Source organism: Nilaparvata lugens, chromosome 3 (assembly GCF_014356525.2).
Source record: "Nilaparvata lugens isolate BPH chromosome 3, ASM1435652v1, whole genome shotgun sequence".
Lineage (NCBI taxonomy): Eukaryota > Metazoa > Arthropoda > Insecta > Hemiptera > Delphacidae > Nilaparvata > Nilaparvata lugens.
In genome coordinates, this window is record NC_052506.1 from 4637730 (window position 1) to 4657168 (window position 19439).

General features: G+C 34.1%; 1 protein-coding gene across 2 annotated transcripts in view; it reads right to left on the reverse strand.

Moving 5' to 3' along the window:
- LOC111059592 (cytochrome P450 4g15) overlaps positions 1-16681 on the reverse strand; it is a 30886-nt gene extending 14205 nt beyond the window's left edge. Inside the window, exons 1-6 of one of the 2 annotated variants that reach the window (XM_039422644.1) lie at positions 12789-12972; positions 10261-10460; positions 7311-7417; positions 4275-4554; positions 1727-1799; positions 223-349 (exon numbers count right to left, since the gene is read on the reverse strand). In XM_039422644.1, the coding sequence (XP_039278578.1) occupies positions 223-349; positions 1727-1799; positions 4275-4554; positions 7311-7417; positions 10261-10460; positions 12789-12805 (804 nt within the window). In that variant the 5' untranslated portion in view covers positions 12806-12972. Of the gene's footprint in view, positions 1-222; positions 350-1726; positions 1800-4274; positions 4555-7310; positions 7418-10260; positions 10461-12788; positions 12973-16392 lie in introns of those variants that run through there. The other variant, XM_039422645.1, reaches the window with a different exon arrangement.
- Positions 16682-19439: the final 2758 nt, after the last annotated feature.

Here is a 19439-nt window from a genome sequence, read left to right on the forward strand (position 1 = left end):
TTCAGTAGACCGATAATATATAATATTTACTCCGTTTAAAATATTATTTTTATACTAAAAATGTGGATGAGGAGACAGCATGAGATTATAATAATTGCATACCGTACACATTATTTTTGACAATACGCAGTATCAATATTTTGGAAACAGTAGATGGAGTTGCTGAGAATTTTCTTTCTATGATTATATATTTTTTTATTGATAATATATTTTTCAACTCACGTTTGTTGTCAGTGAGTGTATTGTATTAAGATGCAAATCCTGCTCCTTGCTGTGTTTAGTCATGTTAAATATGAAATCAGGTCTCAGCCACATCTTGGTATGTCGCAGGTGCAAAATATCGCAAACCCTGAAAAAATATTAGTATTAAACATTAATTTCTGCCAATAAATATTGATAGTGTAATATACAAAATGTTCAACATGTACTGTGTATTACAGAACCAGCTGAAGATGTGGTAGGTATTACCATGAAAACACTATCAATATTCATCAGAAGAGTACCTTGTAGGTGCCACAGGCTTATTCCCAAAACGGTTCCAATATTCTAATTCATACAACTGTCCAAATGTTGCTAATTTGTTTGTCATTTCCAATTTACATTAAAAAATGAATTAAAAATACCTTTGAAATGAAGTACTTGAATCAATTAATAGTTATTTGTATATCTAGAGTGAAAAGTACAACTTTTTCTCCCTGTGGGAAAAAGTTTGAAGCCCGAGGCGAAGCCGAGGGCAACAATTTTCCTGAGGGAGAAAAAGTATATTTCGCTCGTGATGTACACAACATTTTTCCTCCATCTACATTTTTTTATAGAAACTGCAAATAAAATCATTCTAATAACTTACGTATTGGTGACAATGATTCCTAACAACATAACCTAAATCTAAAACCTAAAAACCGGTCGTCTGATTGGCACTGCCGATTGCGCTATCTATCGGCTAAAGTTGTAACAATTATATCAGCTGAGCAGCTACCAAAAATGGCTGACTCCAGATCACGCGGTTCAGATTGGAATTGCAGATCAAAAATATTTGTTGGCTGGTATTTTGAATAGAATAAAATATTTAAAAAATTGTATAAATTTTCATTGTCTACTAATATTAAGAATATTATAATTATCATATAAACATATATTTCATGAGTTAATCAAATTTCTGGTTGTGGTATTGAATTCAGTTGACTCAATGGCAGACACCTCTATTATGCATTCTCATCTGAGCTTAGACCTTCTAACCTATTACAATGTAAGTTTCAAAATAGAGATGCTCCCAATGTTATTTAAATGGAGTCACTTTTACTCCCTAGGGAGTTTTTCTGTTTTTTACTACCGAGAGCGAAAAAGTGACACTTTAGTATTAGGTTTCAGGGAGTAAGGTAAGTACTTTAGACAGTAGGTGGAGGAAAAAATTATTGAAAAAGTTATAACTGTAAAAAAAACTGTAAAAATTCTCTATTATTCATTTTGAATAAAGAATTACGGCCATCGGAGTAGAAGTGATTGAGAATAAAAGAGGAAATAATGGTAGGAGATAATAAAATTAGTGGAATTGATGGTGATGTTGTGAAATCTCTCCATAATAAGAGAACAAGGATATTGTCAAATTTCACTAAAAATGTATTAAAAACTTTAAAACAGTACCATGGTTTCACGTTTACCAACGCGTCATCATCATCATTATCATTATAGGAGATAATTTAAATTTGTATTTCTTGTTTCTACTCACTTCATGACAGCCATTGCATAGTCATAGCCACTGGTCTCATTTTGGGTTGTCTTGTCTAGTCCCATCACAGTTTCTGGAACAAAATTCACATTTTATAGATTCTTGTTTTCACTATTATTATAACTATCGTATTTAATAAAACATTTATTGAAAAAACACTCACATTTTTTGATGTGGCGACGTCCGTTCTGTGCTGGTATTGCACATTTTCAAGCCAAAAAAACATTGATATTGTCAAATTTCACTAAAAATTTATTAAAAACTTTAAAACAAACCAGCACAAAACGGACGTCGCCACATCAAAAAATGTGAGTGTTTTTTCACTTAAAAGTTTTATTAAATACGATAGTAATGAAAAATTTTATTCCTGGAAACAAAAATGTGTCGCCTCATTTATGGAATGCCAAAAATTAGAATTCTTTGTTGATTCTATACATGCTTATTTAGAACCCTCATCTACCTTCTCTGATACGGTACACTTAGCCTTCACCGCTCTACTATAATGTTTTAGCCCACATGAATAACTTCAATGCTTCCTATCAGAGCATATTGGATTGGCGAAGGTAAGCTAGTAGAATGTAGAAAGAATCAGAGACAATATCAAAGGAAATTTATTAAAGGACATTAAGGCCCGCCGCAAAGTAGACCCACGTTAATCAACGAAAAGCAAACCACGCCGTGGGATGTTTTGTAAACCATTGCTAGGTTTCTCCAGACATCTGTGTGATGATAATAATACATGCAATGAATAATCCACTTGTCAGCTGATTGATTATGAATAATTCTATAGCAATGGTTTACAAAATGGGATGTTTTGTAAACCATTGCTATAGAATTATTCATAACCAATCAGCTGACAAGTGGATTATTCATTGCATGTATTATTAACATTACACAGAAATCTGGAGAAGCCTAACAATGGTTTACAAATCATCCCACGGCGTGGGTTGCTTTTCGTGGATTAGCGTGGGTCTACTTTGCGGCGGGCCTTAGGAGGAAACATATACATGCTTTTAAAAACTCTCAGCTGCTACCTTCTTGGATACACTCTAATGCTTTCGCCGGTCCACTATGTTTCAACCTCTATAAAGAACAAGAATGTTAACATAACAATGTAAACAGTTTGATGTACCGTAGTTGATTTTTCGGTGAATTCTATAGTGGGGTTCACGGTATAATGACAGTATTCGATTGAAAATGGTACTGTTATCCTTGTCTATCATTCGAAAAGCAGATAGCGCTATCTTTTTCTAGCTCCGCAACGTTGTCAGATTGTGTTTAAACAGGGACCTGCAGACACCCAGTATGTGACTGTGGGGCGATGGAGCAGACAGTGCACCACATTATAGCCTATTTGATTGCGAGAGACGTGCCTACCCACTATCTCCGTAAACAAAGCCGTAGTGCACTCGTGTGACGTCAGCACAGGTAGGGCTCCTACACCAATAAAACATTAGCTGATATAGATCAACAAATTTTCTTTGGTATCGGAGCCCTACCTGTGATGACGTCACAAGTATGCACTAAGGTTTTAATTGTTTACGCAGGTAGTGGCCTACCTGTGTGAGGCCAACGACTTTACTGTAGCCAGTCCCCAGGCAATAAATACTATATCAACCCTTGACGTACACTTATAAAAGTATGAAATTTTAAAAATTTGGCAAAAAATGTCATACGCTAAATAAAATAAATGTGTTCAAACAATGTAGAAATATAACATAATATAGTATGATATATAATATTTGGTTACAAAATATCCAATCTCAATTATGAGAGTGTGTTATTTAATCATTGAACATTTTATTTTTTTGAGAAAGAATAAAATATGGTTGATTATTTTTAGAATTCTCATGTAGCCTTATAAACTTGTATATCATAAAATAATGTACAATATACTTCGGAGCTAAAACTGATGAATCATCGATACTGTTATGTAATATATTGTGTCACTTCATATGCGACTGTCGGCATCAGTAACTACTTTTTAGCGCTAGTTTTGTATCAATTTTTATATCACCATCTCGAACAGGTCCAGTAACTTGAGATGCTATTACTCAATTGGCATTTCATTTTTATTTTGTAATAGTATTTCCCCATGTTGTAAAATTTGTATTTCTTTATATTATGTATTTCTAAGATCTTGTAATTTTTTTATTCCTGCCAATAAAACATTTTAAATTTTCAATTTTAAACTAGAATAAACAGTTGAAGGTGCGTACAGACTTAGGCGCCAAGGAAACGCGCATTTCAATATCTATCAGCTGATGCTAAGCTTACTATATCTGTATTTACAGAAACATCAAGTTACAGATAAATAATAATCATGGAGTCAGCTGATAAAGAGTGAAATGCGCGTGTTCCTAGCACATAAGTCTGTATGCACCTTAAAATTACCGGTATCAGCTACTATGTTCTATAGAAGGCAGTGGCAAGGCAGATAATCGACAACGCTGTTCTCCTTTCTTCCTCCACTACCATTATAACGTGGACCTTACTATAGTAGCCTACGCAGATCTATTATATACAGAGTGTTCCGTAAGTAACTCACCCAAGAGCGTCTCAACAGTGCACTCGCTCATGTAGTCGTGCACGTCGAACTCTCTGCGAGTGGCGCTCTCTTTCTTGAGCCGGGTGACGAGCATTCGACTGTTGGCGTTGAACAGGTCGATGAACGACTTGAGGATGTTGAGGTGGAAGGTGGGAGCAATCAGTTTGCGATGTCGCCGCCAGGTGTCGCCTCCGCTGATCAGGAGACCATTGCCCAACCAAGGCCGGAAGAAGTCGTAGTCCTGGCCTTTGTTGATGTGCTGACTGCTGCTCAGAAGGACCTAGAGATGGAGATTATTTCAAAACTAAAATGAAATAAACCATTATATGAATGCCGAGAAGAGGATTTGTTGAATAGCCAATAGACGCGGATCAACAATACAAACAATATCAAGGATCAACAATATGATCAATTTTAAGGAGAACAATTACGAGAGGATAATCTATGTCAATAGATTTTGAGAATCTGTAAAATAATAAAAAATCTAATACTGACTCACTCACTCACTCACTCACAGAACTAAAAAATCTACTGGACCAAAAACGTTCAAATTTGGTAGGTATGTTCAGTTGGCCCTTTAGAGGCGCACTAAGAGATCTTTTGGCGATATTTTAACTCTAAGGGTGGTTTTTAAGGGTTTAAAGTTCGTCTTTTAGCATGTATATTCTTCTTATTCCAATATCTTTGAATTATAATTGAAATGTCCATACCATATGTTGATATAGAACTATAATCCAGAGAGAGTACCTCTTCGAAACAGTTGTTAACTGGGAACTAAATTAATAATTTTGTCAGGTTGGCATTAAGTTGAGTTGACTTTGTTAGGTTGGCACCAAGTTGAAGATTGAAATGCATTAATCCAGCAACTCCTAAATACCAATTTATCCAGTACCTCCTAAATACCTATTTAGGAGGTCCTAATTTATCGCGGAAAAATTGATTGGGTACTGCTACTTCAATCAGAGCTATTCTTGGGAATACTATATTACTAGCCGTCAGGCTCGCTTCGCCATATCCGTTTAGCCAGACGTTTAGTCTGGACCCCCGACTGGATCGTCCTAACATATGATAAAAATATGACATAATATTAAATGTTTTGTGTATTTGAAATTTTCAAAATTGGTAGGTGTGTTCAGTTGGCCCTTTAGAGGCGCAATAAGAACGGATTTGGAAAAATTTCTAAAGATACGCCCAAAATCTGCGTTTTTTAGCGTTTTTCCAGCTTTATCGAGAACAAATAAACAGAAAATGTTCAAATTTACTACAGAAGCTCAGCTGGGGTGCAATAATGTTGTGTTAGAAGGAATTTGAAATAAACCAAAGATAAACCCAAAATTAGCGTTTTCTCAGCTTTTCTGCGTTTCCCCACCTTTTTCAATAATTGATAAAAATATATTTTAAAAAAATTCAGTACACAAGTTCAGCTGAGATGGAAGAATTTTGTTCGCCAAAGATACGCCGATAAACAGGTGTTTTTCAAGATCAGCCGGAATTAAAAGCAAAAATTGTCTTCAAAATACTTTAAATTGAAACATGTGTGATCATTAACATAATGATATTTATCTGATCTAATGTAAATAAATTATAATGCGTTACAACAGAGTTTGGACCAAAAGTTTTCAACATAAGTTAATAACATTCTCTTTTGGCTGCTAGTTTTGTTATCAACAAAAGTTGATAACTTTGTCACGTGTTTCGTCTGCAGCTGTAGTTATTAGGGAACAGCTGTAGTTCTAGGGTAGGGATGCTGGGCGAGGGGATTGCGGGGAAGATAGTAAGCTGTTATTAACAAAAGTTAATGCGATAAAAGAGGCTTTTGTTATTAACATAACACATTTTCATTGATCTTTACCGACTCTCGATGGATAACATAAATCTTGTTAATAACAAGGAATTTTCTGTTGAAAACACGAGTTATTTAGCTTTTGTTATGAGAAATTTTTGTCGATTCAGTCAAGTTGACCACTTTTTATTAGTACCTAACTCATGTTATCAACTCCGGTGTAAATGCAACTTAACATGATGCTATTGAATTTTGTAATTAAAATCAGTTGATAACAAAAATGTTAAAAAATCTGGTGTGGCGCACTCACACAACTTTCCTTGCCGTTATGAAAATTTATCACCTGACGCTAGTGTTCCCGCGCATCTCAAGTCTACTATTCAAAGATTTGAACCAGCTGGTGACAGGGTAATAACGCTGGAGACACACGAGTTCTGCTATCTCTTCATAGTGAATCATTAATTTAATAGATTCAGCAAATAGTTTGCAATTGGATAATCACATTTTCTCTATTTTCGAGTTTATTTTTAATTTTAGGTGAAAATGTTCCTGAACATTAATTGTAGAGATTCTCATGCTCAATCTGTTCCACTCGAAATTTTTTGTTTAAATTGTATCTGAAGCCTGATAATTGAGAATCTAAAATCAAACTTTGCATAGATGGGGCGGAGCTCCTGAAATATTTACAGATATGGGACTTGTGGCAGTTGATAGTGCTTATTGATGACTATTTCAGGTATAACTTTAATCAAAATCGTTGGAGCCGTTTTTGAGAAAATTGCGAAAAACCCTGTTTTTGACATTTTTGACATCTTAGCCGCCATATTTGATTGAATTTGATCAAAATTGTTTTTGTCGGATCCTTATAGTGCATGGACCTTAAGTTCCAAATTTCAAGTCATTCCGTTAATTGGGAGATGAGATATCGTGTACACAGACGCACATACACTCATACACACACACACACACACACACAACACACACACACACACACACACACACACACAACACACACACACACACCACACACACACACACACACACACACACACACACACACACAGACCAATACTCAAAAACCACTTTTTTGGTCTCAGGGGACCTTGAAACGTATAGAAATTTACAAATTGGGGTACCTTAATTTTTTTCGGAAAGCAATACTTTCCTTACCTATGGTAAATGGTAATAGGGTAAGGAAAGTAAAAACTTGTGTTATTAACTGCGGTGTAAACGTAGCTTTACTCTTCACTTACCTCGACATCATCTGGTTTGTAGATGAAGACTAGCAAGCGAGGACCTATCCACATGCGTAACATATTCTTGTACGTGTCTCCCTTGTTCACGATTCTTGTAAACACATCTGAAATTGGAAATAAATACGTTCATAAGAATAGATAGTAATTGATTAATGTCTCCAACTATATTAATTATATGCCAGAATGAGACCTAGCCTTTGGAGATATCATATTATGTTGATTGCAAGAGTTACAGTAGGTTGCACATTTTATTGAATTTATTTTCAAAGGCAACTTCTGGAGGTATTTTAAGTCTAGGTGATGATGAGGGGGATGAATTATGATTACATAAATGAAGAGAAGAGATGAAGGTTATCTACCAAAGAGCTTGAAGGTGCATAGACTTACATGCAGCGGTAGTGTCGTACTTGGAATTAAAATCGGCCATTGAGGGTCAACCTATAAGATTATTACATACCAATGCCTTTGTAATCTATAGTATTACAAATATATAGATATACTATCTCGTTCTAAAATACCCCAATGGCAGCCTTCAATTTCAATTAAAAGCTATCATTGGGAAGGCATAGGCATTGTGAGTCTATATCTCTTTAAGGTCTTTGTTATCTACTATGTGTTACATTTTCAAAGATTATAGAAAAAAATAATAGATTGATTCTCAATTCAGAAAATAATTATTCCAAGTGTCCAAAATTATCATAATCGAGTAGAAGCTATAATGTTTTATTAACTCAAGAGCTTTTACAAACATAGAGTTTCGTCATACAGTAATTTAGAGTCAATACAATATTAATATAAGTTCCATTCCATAGTCTATTCAATATAAATCTTATCAAAGCATATTTGTTCCACTGCTGAATCAGTCTAGACACAGCTTACTATAGATAGAAAGTAAGCCATGGTCTAGATCAAAGACCTTAAAGAGATATAGACCCACAATGCCTATGCATTCCCAATGATAGCTATTACTTGAAATTGAAGGCCGCCATTGGGGTATTTTAGCACGAGATATTATATCTATATATTTGTAATACTATAGATTACAACGACATTGGTATGTAATAATCTTATAGGTTGCCCCCTCAATGGCCGATTTCAATTCCAAGTACGACACTAGCGCTGCATGTGAGTCTATGCATCTTTAAGGTCTTTGGTCTAGATCATAAATTAAATTCAACTATAACTGAAAAACAACAACATATAATATATTAATGATTAAAACAATACCATGATTGGTAACTTTGGTAATGGTTTGTAGCTTTTTATTCAAAAAGTTAACAATTTTTAATTAACTTGAGAATTTTGAAGACCAAAATATCAGTATTTATATCAATATTTTGGTTCCACGAGAACCAAAGAGCACATCAGAGAATCCTTCTTCTCAGAAAACCCTTCTCTGATTGGTTCTCGTGAAATTAATCATGATTAAAGGTTAACTAACTTTTGTGCAACCAGGCCTTAAGATTTGAGATTGCAAGGTTGAATTATTGTGAGGTTTGATTGCCAGACTCTGTAACAAGGTTTGATTACCATACAAATTTATATAAACCGGGGTTCCAATCCCGGCCCGGGCAAGATATTTTTTGTGCCACTCTTGTGTTTCGGATAGGCACGTGAAGTCGTCGGTCCCGACTGTCTAAAACCAGTCGTAAGGTCATGTCGGAGGCACTGAAATTGATCACTTGCGACCTGAAAACTCTGACACCAGACCTGAGTCAGCCAGGTCACTCGATATTACTTATTGGGGGACCGAGCTTTGCTCTGGAGTGTAAAATCATAGAAAATTTGTAATTAAAGATTGAATTTATAGTTTATATTCATTTATTAATTTTCTCAGTCGTACAATTGTTTTCACAGTTATATGAGGAGGCACAACAGGCTTATGCCCAAAACTGTCCCTTTTCGAATTTATACTACAGTCCAAATCAAAATCTAGGTTAAGCTACTATCACTCATCAAAATAACAATCTATTCACACTTTAAAAAACAAACACATCATCAATTGCAAATAGATCTACTATGAATTCGATCTACTATGATTTACTATGTTTGCTACAATATTTGTTAATATACTACACTAACAGCATCTAGTTACTATTTTGGACTTTCTGAAGTAAACTTGTTTTCTAAAAAAAAAGAGAAAAAACGAAAATAGATTTTTCTTGCTGAATTTTTCTTCTTGTGAGATTAGCTGAATGATTCCACACATGCACTCGGTCACAAACTTCCATTACGGTACTGAAAGACGAGAAAATATCCAGCTGTTTTTCCAATGACGTATTTATCCTTGTAATGTCCTTCAGCGAGTTATCCCAGGGTTGAGACCTAGTGCAATCGAATTATCATAAATCTACTATCATAGAGAAACGATAGCGTAAGTAGATATTCCATGGTATAGGGAATTTATGTCGCAACTTTTACTGTTATCTCAAGCCGATAACTGTCGATTATTGTCAATTTTTACTGTTTTGTTGGGGTGATAGTGTATGAACGGCACAATTTAAGAGACTACCAGCGTCACACAGCTGCTTAGGAAAGAACTACGTGAACTATCGGCTTAGGATAACAGTAAAAGATGCGACATAAACGCCCCATACCATGGAATATCTACTTAAGCTATTGTTTCTCTATGATAGTAGGTTTATGATAATTGATAATTCGATTGCACTAGGTTTCAAACCTGGGATAACTCGCTGAAAGACATTACAAGGATAAATACGTCATTGGAAAAACAGCTGAAAATTTTGTCGTCTGACGATGCTATCGTTTCTCTATGCTACTATGTTCCAAATTTCGTGAGAATTGTTAGAGCCGTTTTTGAGATCCGGTCACATACAGATATATAAATATCTAAACAGAAATTGCTCGTTGAAAGGTATAGGATTATTATGTTACACAAATCTACAGAAATGTGAGTTAGAAATCGGAAGTTTGTTTTGCAGCATACCATTGGGACTACCAACGAACTCCAAAGCGTTGCCCAGGAGGGGATATCCGGTAGGACCCGGAATATCAGCTGCCAGCTGATAGAGTCTGCGCCGGCTCATGCGGTAGTAGGCAACCAGCGCTACAGCCACGCCAAACAACAGCGATAGGAATGTCGCTGTGTAGCCGGAGCCCACCTCTTTCACAGCAGGTGTCAGCATTCTGAAAACAAACACAAATTAAGAATAGAAAATCTATATAAATAAAAATCGAGCCTAAAATTTTGACATCCAATAACTTTTTTATGTGTGCATAATGCAAATCGGCCAGTTCATTATTTTCCTCATTTTTCTGGAAAAACAATATCATTATCAACTCTACTTTCTCATGCTCTTTGATTTGAGGAATCCGAGTCTGTAAACAGATTGGCGAAATTCTCTCCCCTTCAGGAGATAATATACCCCTTAAATATATTCGAAAACGCAAATTGGTCAGTACATTATTTTTGTCATTTTTTCGGGGTAAATAATATCATTATCAACTCTCTGCCTTCTTATGCTCCTCGATGCGACGAATCCGAATCTGCGAACGGATTGAGAATATTCTTTCCCGTTCAGGTGATTAGACCCCTTAAATATATTGAAAAATCTGGTGTGGTCACTCACATAACTTTCCTTGCCGTTATGAAAATTTATCAACTGACGCTAGTGTTACCGCGCATCTCAAGTCTACTTTTCTAAGATCTGAGACAGCTGGTGACAGGACAATAACGCTAGATATACACGAGATCTGCTATCTCTTCATAGTGAATGATTTAATGGAATCAACAGTTGCCAACAGTTTGCAATTGACTAATCTTATTTTCTCGAATTTCGAGCTTATTTTTCAATTTTAGCTGAAATTGTTACTGAACATTAATTGTAGAGATTTTCATGTTCAACCTTTTCCACTCAAAATATTTTGTTTCAATTTTATCTGAAGCCTGATAATTGGGAATCTAAAATCAAACTTTGCATAGATGGGGCGGAGCTCCTGACATTTTTACAGATATGGGACTTGTGCCAGTTGATAGAGCTAATCAATGACTATTTTAGTTATAAATTTAATCAAAATCGTTGGAGCCGTTTTCGAGAAAATCGTGAAAAACCCTGTTTTTGACAACATTTTCTTCATTTTAGCCGCCATCTTGAATTGCATTTGATCGAAAATGTTCGTGTCGGATCCTTATAGTGTAAGGACCTTAAGTTCCAAATTTCAAGTCATTCCGTTAATTGGGAGATGAGATATCGTGTACACAGACGCACATACACTCATACACACACACACACACACACACACACACACCACACACACAACACACACACACACACACACCACACACACACACACCACACACACACACACACACACACACACACACACACACACACACACACACACACATTCAGACCAATACCCAAAAACCACTTTTTTGGACTCAGGGGACCTTGAAACGTATAGAAATTTGGAAATTTGGGTACCTTAATTTTTTTCGGAAAGCAATACTTTCCTTATCTATGGTAATAGGGCAAGGAAAGTAATGAAACATATAGAAAACGTGAAATTAGGGTACCTTAAATTTTTTTGGAAAGCAATACTTCCCTTACCTATGGTAATAGGGCAAGGAAAGTAAAAATGCAAATTGTCAGTACATTATATTTCTTATTTTTTCGGGGAGAATTATATCATTATTAACATCGCCTTCTCATACTACTTGATGCGAGGAATCCGAATCTGCAAACGGATTTGCAAATTTCGTTCCCGTTCAGGAGATATGACCACTTAAATATATATCGAAAAACGCAAATTGTTTAGTATATTATAAATTTTTATAATTTTCCGGGAGGAATAATATCGAATGAAAAAATCTCTTCTTATCAGATATTGACAATGGTGTAATAACCAAAACCGGTCTTTCTAAGTATCAATAAATCTGTGGTTTTTTGACAATTGCTTAGTCTTTTTCATTCAATATGAATAATTACCACAATATCAACTTCTCAACTACACAAAAAAGAATAATATCATTATCAATTTTATTCTGCCTTTTTATGCTCCTCGATGCGAGGAACTCAAATCTGCAAACGTATTAGCGAAATTCTCTCCCCTTCAGGAGATATGACCCCTTAAATATATTGGAAAACGCAAATTTGTCAGTAAATTATTTTTATAATTTTTTTTCGAGGGAAATAGTATTATCATCATGCCTTCTTATGCTCCCCAATCTGAGAAATCCGAATCTGCAAACGGATTAGCAAAATTCGTTCCCCTTCAGGAGATATGACCTCTTAAATGAATTGTTATAGAATCCTCAACGAAACAACAATCTCTCAAAAATGTATATGTAATGGAATATTATAATAATAATAATATAATAATAATAATATTTATTCGACCAATCAACATACATTGTACAAAATATTTCAGAAAAAAAACACTCTTAACTGGTGTAGCAAACACCGTCGCATGTACAATACTGACTGTATTATTAACTGTGAATAATCTACTTACATTTCAGCTGCCGCCATCTATAATACGCACTCAAATATATTGTAAACCAGGCGTTAGTGTCTTCCAATTTCGCTATTAAAAAACACAACTAACTAGAAGAATTACATAGAGCACAATAATACTCTTCACCGATAGTTATAGTTTCAGTTCCTAGTTGTTCATACTCACTGTAACTGTCAGTATTTCTCATAAATAACATCGATGATTCCCATTTAAACAATACTGTCAGTTATAAATCAACCACACTATAGATTTGACTAGTTGCTACTGACTGAAAACTTTCAGAATTTCTTTCAGATAGCATCAAGGTTTTCTATTCAGTCAATACTGCCAGTGGAAAGTGAACTTCATTGTAGAGTTGACAAGGTCGTACTGACTTTAAACTTTCAGAATTCTTTATAAATAACATCAATATTCCACATTGAATAAATACTGCCAGTTGAGAGTAAACCTCAATATAGAGTTGGAACTTCTCTTGAGACTTGACAAGTTCCTACTGACTTCAAACAGTCAGGATTCCTTATATATAACGTCAATGTTTCGCGCTAAATCGATGCTGACATTTCAAAGAGAATCGCACTATAGTTCACAAGTTAATCCAGTTCTGGGTTAAGGACCGTAGTTGGCAAACAGATCACAGTTCAGATGCACTCTCAGACTTCTCAATGAATGAGGAACTGAGATAGGTTGTAACTTGACTTGGCAAGTTGAACTTGAGTGCAGCTTGTAGATCGATGCATTGAATGCAGTTTGTGGAGGTGGGAAGTGCATGTGCATGCACTTCAAGCAGCAGCTGCTAGGATTGTCGAAGAATTGAGGGATTCAAAACATTAAGTTATCTCTCTAACTACAAAGAGGAGTAGGATAAATAGATAAAACTATAAAGCTATTCTTTTAATATTCCGCTGAGTTTTTATTTTCACCTTTTGCTTTTGTCTCACAATCTGAATCCCACAATGGAGAGGAGAGATTCTGATTAGGATTAGCGAGGAATTGAGAATTTCAAAACGTTAAGTTATCTCTCCAACTACAAAGAGGAGTAGGATAAATAGATAAAACTATAAAGCTATTCTTTCAATATTCCGCTGAGTTTTTATTTTCACCTTTTGCTTTTGTCTCACAATCTGAATCAGTGAATATTAGGCCTACAATTCATCTGAATAAACTACAGTGAAACCAATCAGAATCGTGTACTAGTTTTTAGAATCATCCTGTTCAGTTTAGCAAGGCATGTTTTGCTTGGAACGTTTTAAGAATAATATCAAAGTATGGGCATAGAATAAATATTTTATAAATAATAGAGATCAAATGGAATATTATAGAAATACTCTATGGAGTACCTAACATAGAAAAACATGGAGACATTAATTTGTATCAAGAATTGAAAAATCTAAATCTAAGCCTTTATCTACAACATGTTTCGACGGTCATGCCATTTTCAAGTGAGTAAATGGGTATTTAGATTTTTAATTTCTTGATAAATAAAAGTAGCCCTCACCAAAAAGTTGATGGAGACAAATCTAAACCATAAATAAATGGATATATCTTATAAATATTAGAAAATTACATTACAGAATAGTTGTTCTTCTTTGATATATGATTCTCAGTATCTGTGATTCTCAGTATCTATGATTCTCAGTATCTATGATTCTCAGTCTTATGATTCAGTATCAGAGACTGATTCAGTCTCAGTATCTATGATTCTCAGTATCTATGATTTTCAGTATCAGTACCTATATTGAGGTCCACGTTATAATGGCAGTGAAGAAAGATAGGAGAAAAACGTTGCCAAGTCTCTCCATTTCGCCACTGAGTGTACACAGCTGTTACTCAATTCATCCCATTAAATTTGATCTAATAATAATTATCATTTCCTTGATTGAATAATCAATTTAATGTCAAATTAAATCAAGAAATTTTTTTTCCATAATTTGATTCAAAAATTTGCTTTCATAACTGAGATTAGATATTTATTTTTATAGGAACCTGAAATGGCGGCTAATTTAAAAAGCTGTGATACAACAATCTGAATTTCAAAACAACAGAAATTAAGTTATTTGGTAGGTATTCTATTCCAATTTCTTTTTAAAATAATAGGGAAATAGGAATCCTATTTAAAATAAGTAATTTCAAAGGAAATAGTTCTGAAATAACTTTTCAATATTATTTATACCGGTACGAGGTGGTCTAACCTATACGTGTAGGCTGACTGAAGCATGGATGAAGCCTAGGATGGTTAGTTATCAACTTTTAAAATGTCATTTCAGGTATTGTAATTTGTGTTTCTCATACGGTAATGTCTAAAAATTATTTACTTGTTTCAAAAATACATTTTAAATCAACTTGATGTGTACTCAAGTATTTTGATAGAATGAAGAAAAAATGGCGACTGATAAGTTAATGAATTGTTTACTTTTGTACAGTCGCTGTCAAAAGTAAATATAATATATTCTGGCAAACTGACAACATTGCAAAGCTAGAGAGAGATAACGCTATCTGTTTTGTTGTATGATAGAAAAGGTCAGCAACAGTATTGTCAATCGTACACTGCCATTATAACATGGACTTCACTATAGAAGCACACTTTTCTGAAATTAAATTAAACTAATTTATGAACTATGATTGAATCTAGTACTGCTCTGAAGGAGAGGAGTTGAACAATATGGATAGTAATAGCATAGAGAAAATATAGCATAAGAAGATATCTCAAGTATAGGTCGTTCATGTCCCAAATCGATTTTTATAGTTATCTCAATCTGTTTACTATCGACTATTATTAGTGTTTTGTTGGGAGTCTAAGAAGGGCACATTATGAGAGACTACCAGCGTCACCAAAAACAACCACTCGGACTATCGTTTTGAGTTAACAGTGACATTAGCAACATGAGCTCAAATTTTTGTGTGAATAAATAGAATGATAAAGAATAAAAAATAAGCGCCCTATACCTTATCTTCTTATGCTATATTTTCTCTATGGTAATTCTCACTGTTGTAAAATATAAGTGATATATTTTTTTTCTATCGTCTGTGACGCACTAATCAATTCGTTTAAAATGACAAACACACATTGACAACAAAAACTCAAAAACCAACGTATAAAATTAGATTTTCAGACCTATGAGTAATTTATTCTTTTGGTAAAGCTTGTCATTGAAAGATACTTCAGACCAAACTGTACAGTATTTCATAGCATTCAAAAAAATTGACCAACAATTTGAAAAAAAAAATATTAAATTAAAATACAATGAATTCCGATTTCAGAGTTCATAAAATACGAGGTGGAATTGTTGAGAAATTGCCTTTGTTTAGATGCTAATGAATAAATCATTTTGGATTTTAGATTTTGAGGAAAACTTTGAATTCTTAACTTACGATACTGTTGTTTTTATATTAATTTTCCATTATATTCGTGATATTTCTAGATAGCATTCTAGTGTTCCATTCAGATTTTCGTTTAATAATAATCAATGACAATCAAATATACAGGACCTAAAATCCCGAAATCATAAAATACTAGCGATATGTCTCAATTTCAAAGTGATATATTGATATTAGCCCTAAAATTGGAGTAAATATGTGGCAATTAGATTAAATCAAACTATACCTCTCAGAAATCCAATCTCCACTTGTAATCAGTTCACTCCAGCAAAGTATAATAATTCACAAGCACTTCAGTCGATAAACTGCAAAACAATATTGAAGAATTTCAGTCTATTGTTTCAGCTTTTATAGAACCTTTAACGCTTTCCTGGGAAAATCCTTAATCACTCAGGCATCTCATCAAATCCCAACGCTCCGGAATTAACACTTCATTCATTTATTTTTTAAATATGTTAATGAGCAGTGAATGTAAAAGTAATTAGATAATGGTAATGAATTAATGTGTGTTCAGCACGAATGATACTATTATGGAAAATCGTCGTCAAAAAACCTTGCGAATGTGTGTGTTATGTAACCGGTTGAAAAAACCTGCTTTTAGATAAATAATAGACCTAACCACATCGGAAGCATGTATAACTTATTATAAAATCATCAATCTTTTGGAAGATCAGTTACTGATAACATAAGTAGCTTTAAATTACTGTAGGCCTACCCACTTACTTACAGTACTTTAACCTTTAACCTTCAGAAAAAAACTTCAAAAAGCTTCTCCATGAATTTTTTATTCTATCTGTTTTAGAAAAATAAGTTGAAAATGATGATTGAACTGGATGAATGTGATTATATTAATAACATCATATTAGTACCTAACTGATAGTTCTGTGAACAGTAGACCTCACGCAGTATTCTTATCCACAAGTACCTGATTGAAACTATAGACCTTATGGAAATACAGCAGTAGACTGGCTTCTCCACACATCTGTGTAATCACTTGTCAGTTGATTTATGATGAATAATTCTATAGTCTGATTTTTACTCTAATATTGGCGTATGAAGGAGGCTCCTTTTTCCTTTTATATTATCCTTGAAACGCAAGATTTCACAAAAACCGTGTAGGCCTATATACGACGCGCAATTAAAAAAGGAATATACCTGTCAAATTTCATGAAAATCTATTATCGCGTTTCGCCGTAAATGCGCAACATATAACATATGAACATTCAAACATTTGAACATTCAAACATTTTAACATTTTAACATTAAGAGAAATGCCAAATCGTCAACTTGAATCTTAGACCTTACTTCGCTCGGTCAATTAATAATCTTTTTTAAGCTTTATCAATCAGCTTTAGTTACTTTCAGATCCTCGTTTCTTGTAGATAATCAGCATAATACTAGTAGTTCTGTGAACAGTAGACCTCACGCAGTATTCTCATCCACAGTACCTGATTAAACTATAGACCTTATGGAAATACAGCAATAGACTGGCTTCTCCACACATCTGTGTAATCACTTGTCAGTTCATTTATGATGAATAATTCTATAGTCTGATTTGTACTCTAATATTGGCGTATGAAGGAGGCTCCTTTTTCCTTTTATATTATCCTTAAAATGCGAAATTTCCAAAAACCGTGTATATACGTCGACGCGCAAATACCTGTCAATTTCATGAAAATCTATTATCGCGTTTCGCCGTAAATGCGCAACATATAAACATATGAACATTCAAACATTTGAACATTCAACATTTTAACATTTTAACATTAAGAGAAATGCCAAATCGTCAACTTGAATCTTAGACCTTACTTCGCTCGGTCAATTAATAATCTTTTTTAAGCTTTATCAATCAGCTTTAGTTACTTTCAGATCCTCGTTTCTTGTAGATAATCAGCATAATACTAGTAGTTCTGTGAACAGTAGACCTCACGCAGTATTCTCATCCACAAGTACCTGATTAACTATAGACCTTATGGAAATACAGCAATAGACTGGCTTCTCCACACATCTGTGTAATCACTTGTCAGTTCATTTATGATGAATAATTCTATAGTCTGATTTCTACTCTAATATTGGCGTATGAAGGAGGCTCCTTTTTCCTTTTATATTATCCTTAAAATGCGAAATTTCCAAAAACCGTGTATATACGTCGACGCGCAAATACCTGTCAAATTTCATGAAAATCTATTACCACGTTTCACCGTAAATGCACAACATATAAACATTTAAACATTAAGAGAAATGCCAAACCGTCGACTTGAATCTTAGACCCCACTTCGCTCGGTCAACTAGATCAATCTTCTAGAGTTTCTGCATTATTAAAATTTTTTCATACAGTAGTTGTTATTACCCCTATACCTTTTTTATTACCTATACAGTAGTTTTCATGAGTCCCCTGTAAAATATCAACTTTTTTCATTAGTTTATTTTTCATAGGGTCTAAATTTTCCGTAACCGGTACCAGTATCAGCTATGAAGGCAGTGGCAAGGCAAAGAATCAGCAACACTGTTCTCCTATCTTTCTCCACTGCCATTATAACGTGGACCTCACTATATAGAGCAGAGAGTCTGGTCTAGTTACATTCTCAAGAGAATAGAATGTACAACAATTCCAATACTTTCAATTCCAGTGTAAAGGTTAGAGTAAACACGACATAAGTATTCAATACCTTTAGAAAGGTTTTTAATAACTTGAACTATACAGGTTTCGAATTGAAATGAGTTTGTTTGGAGACTTAGTAACAGTAATAATAAATTCAAAAACATATGTTGTTATACTGCATCCAGTCATGTACATTCTATATTTTGTATAATAGTCTCTCTATTTCTCTCTCACAGGTATAGAAAACTTTATCAAGAGCAAACGACCTGATTTACATTCGTTATCCCACATAAAATATCAAATTGTTATCCACATTATGTTCAACGTTATAATATGTTTGCTAACATGACTTCTTTGATGCTAATTGGATTTCATTTGAATAATAACTCCTTTCCTCACTCATTAGGCCTATGTATTTTTGAACTCATATAGTAATTTACACAGCTCTTGTAAGCTAAATATCATCGAGTTGAATAACTCATTTATTATCTCATTTCATTGAACTCGTAATAATTCAGAAAAATTTGCTCTCCACATACCATGAGATTCCTCTAGTACTGTACTATACTGCTTGGTTCTTAACACTCTTGCAAAATTATTGTTAATTGACCGAGCGAAGTGAGGTCTAACATTCAAGTCGACGGTTTTGGCATTTCTCTTAATAATGTTTA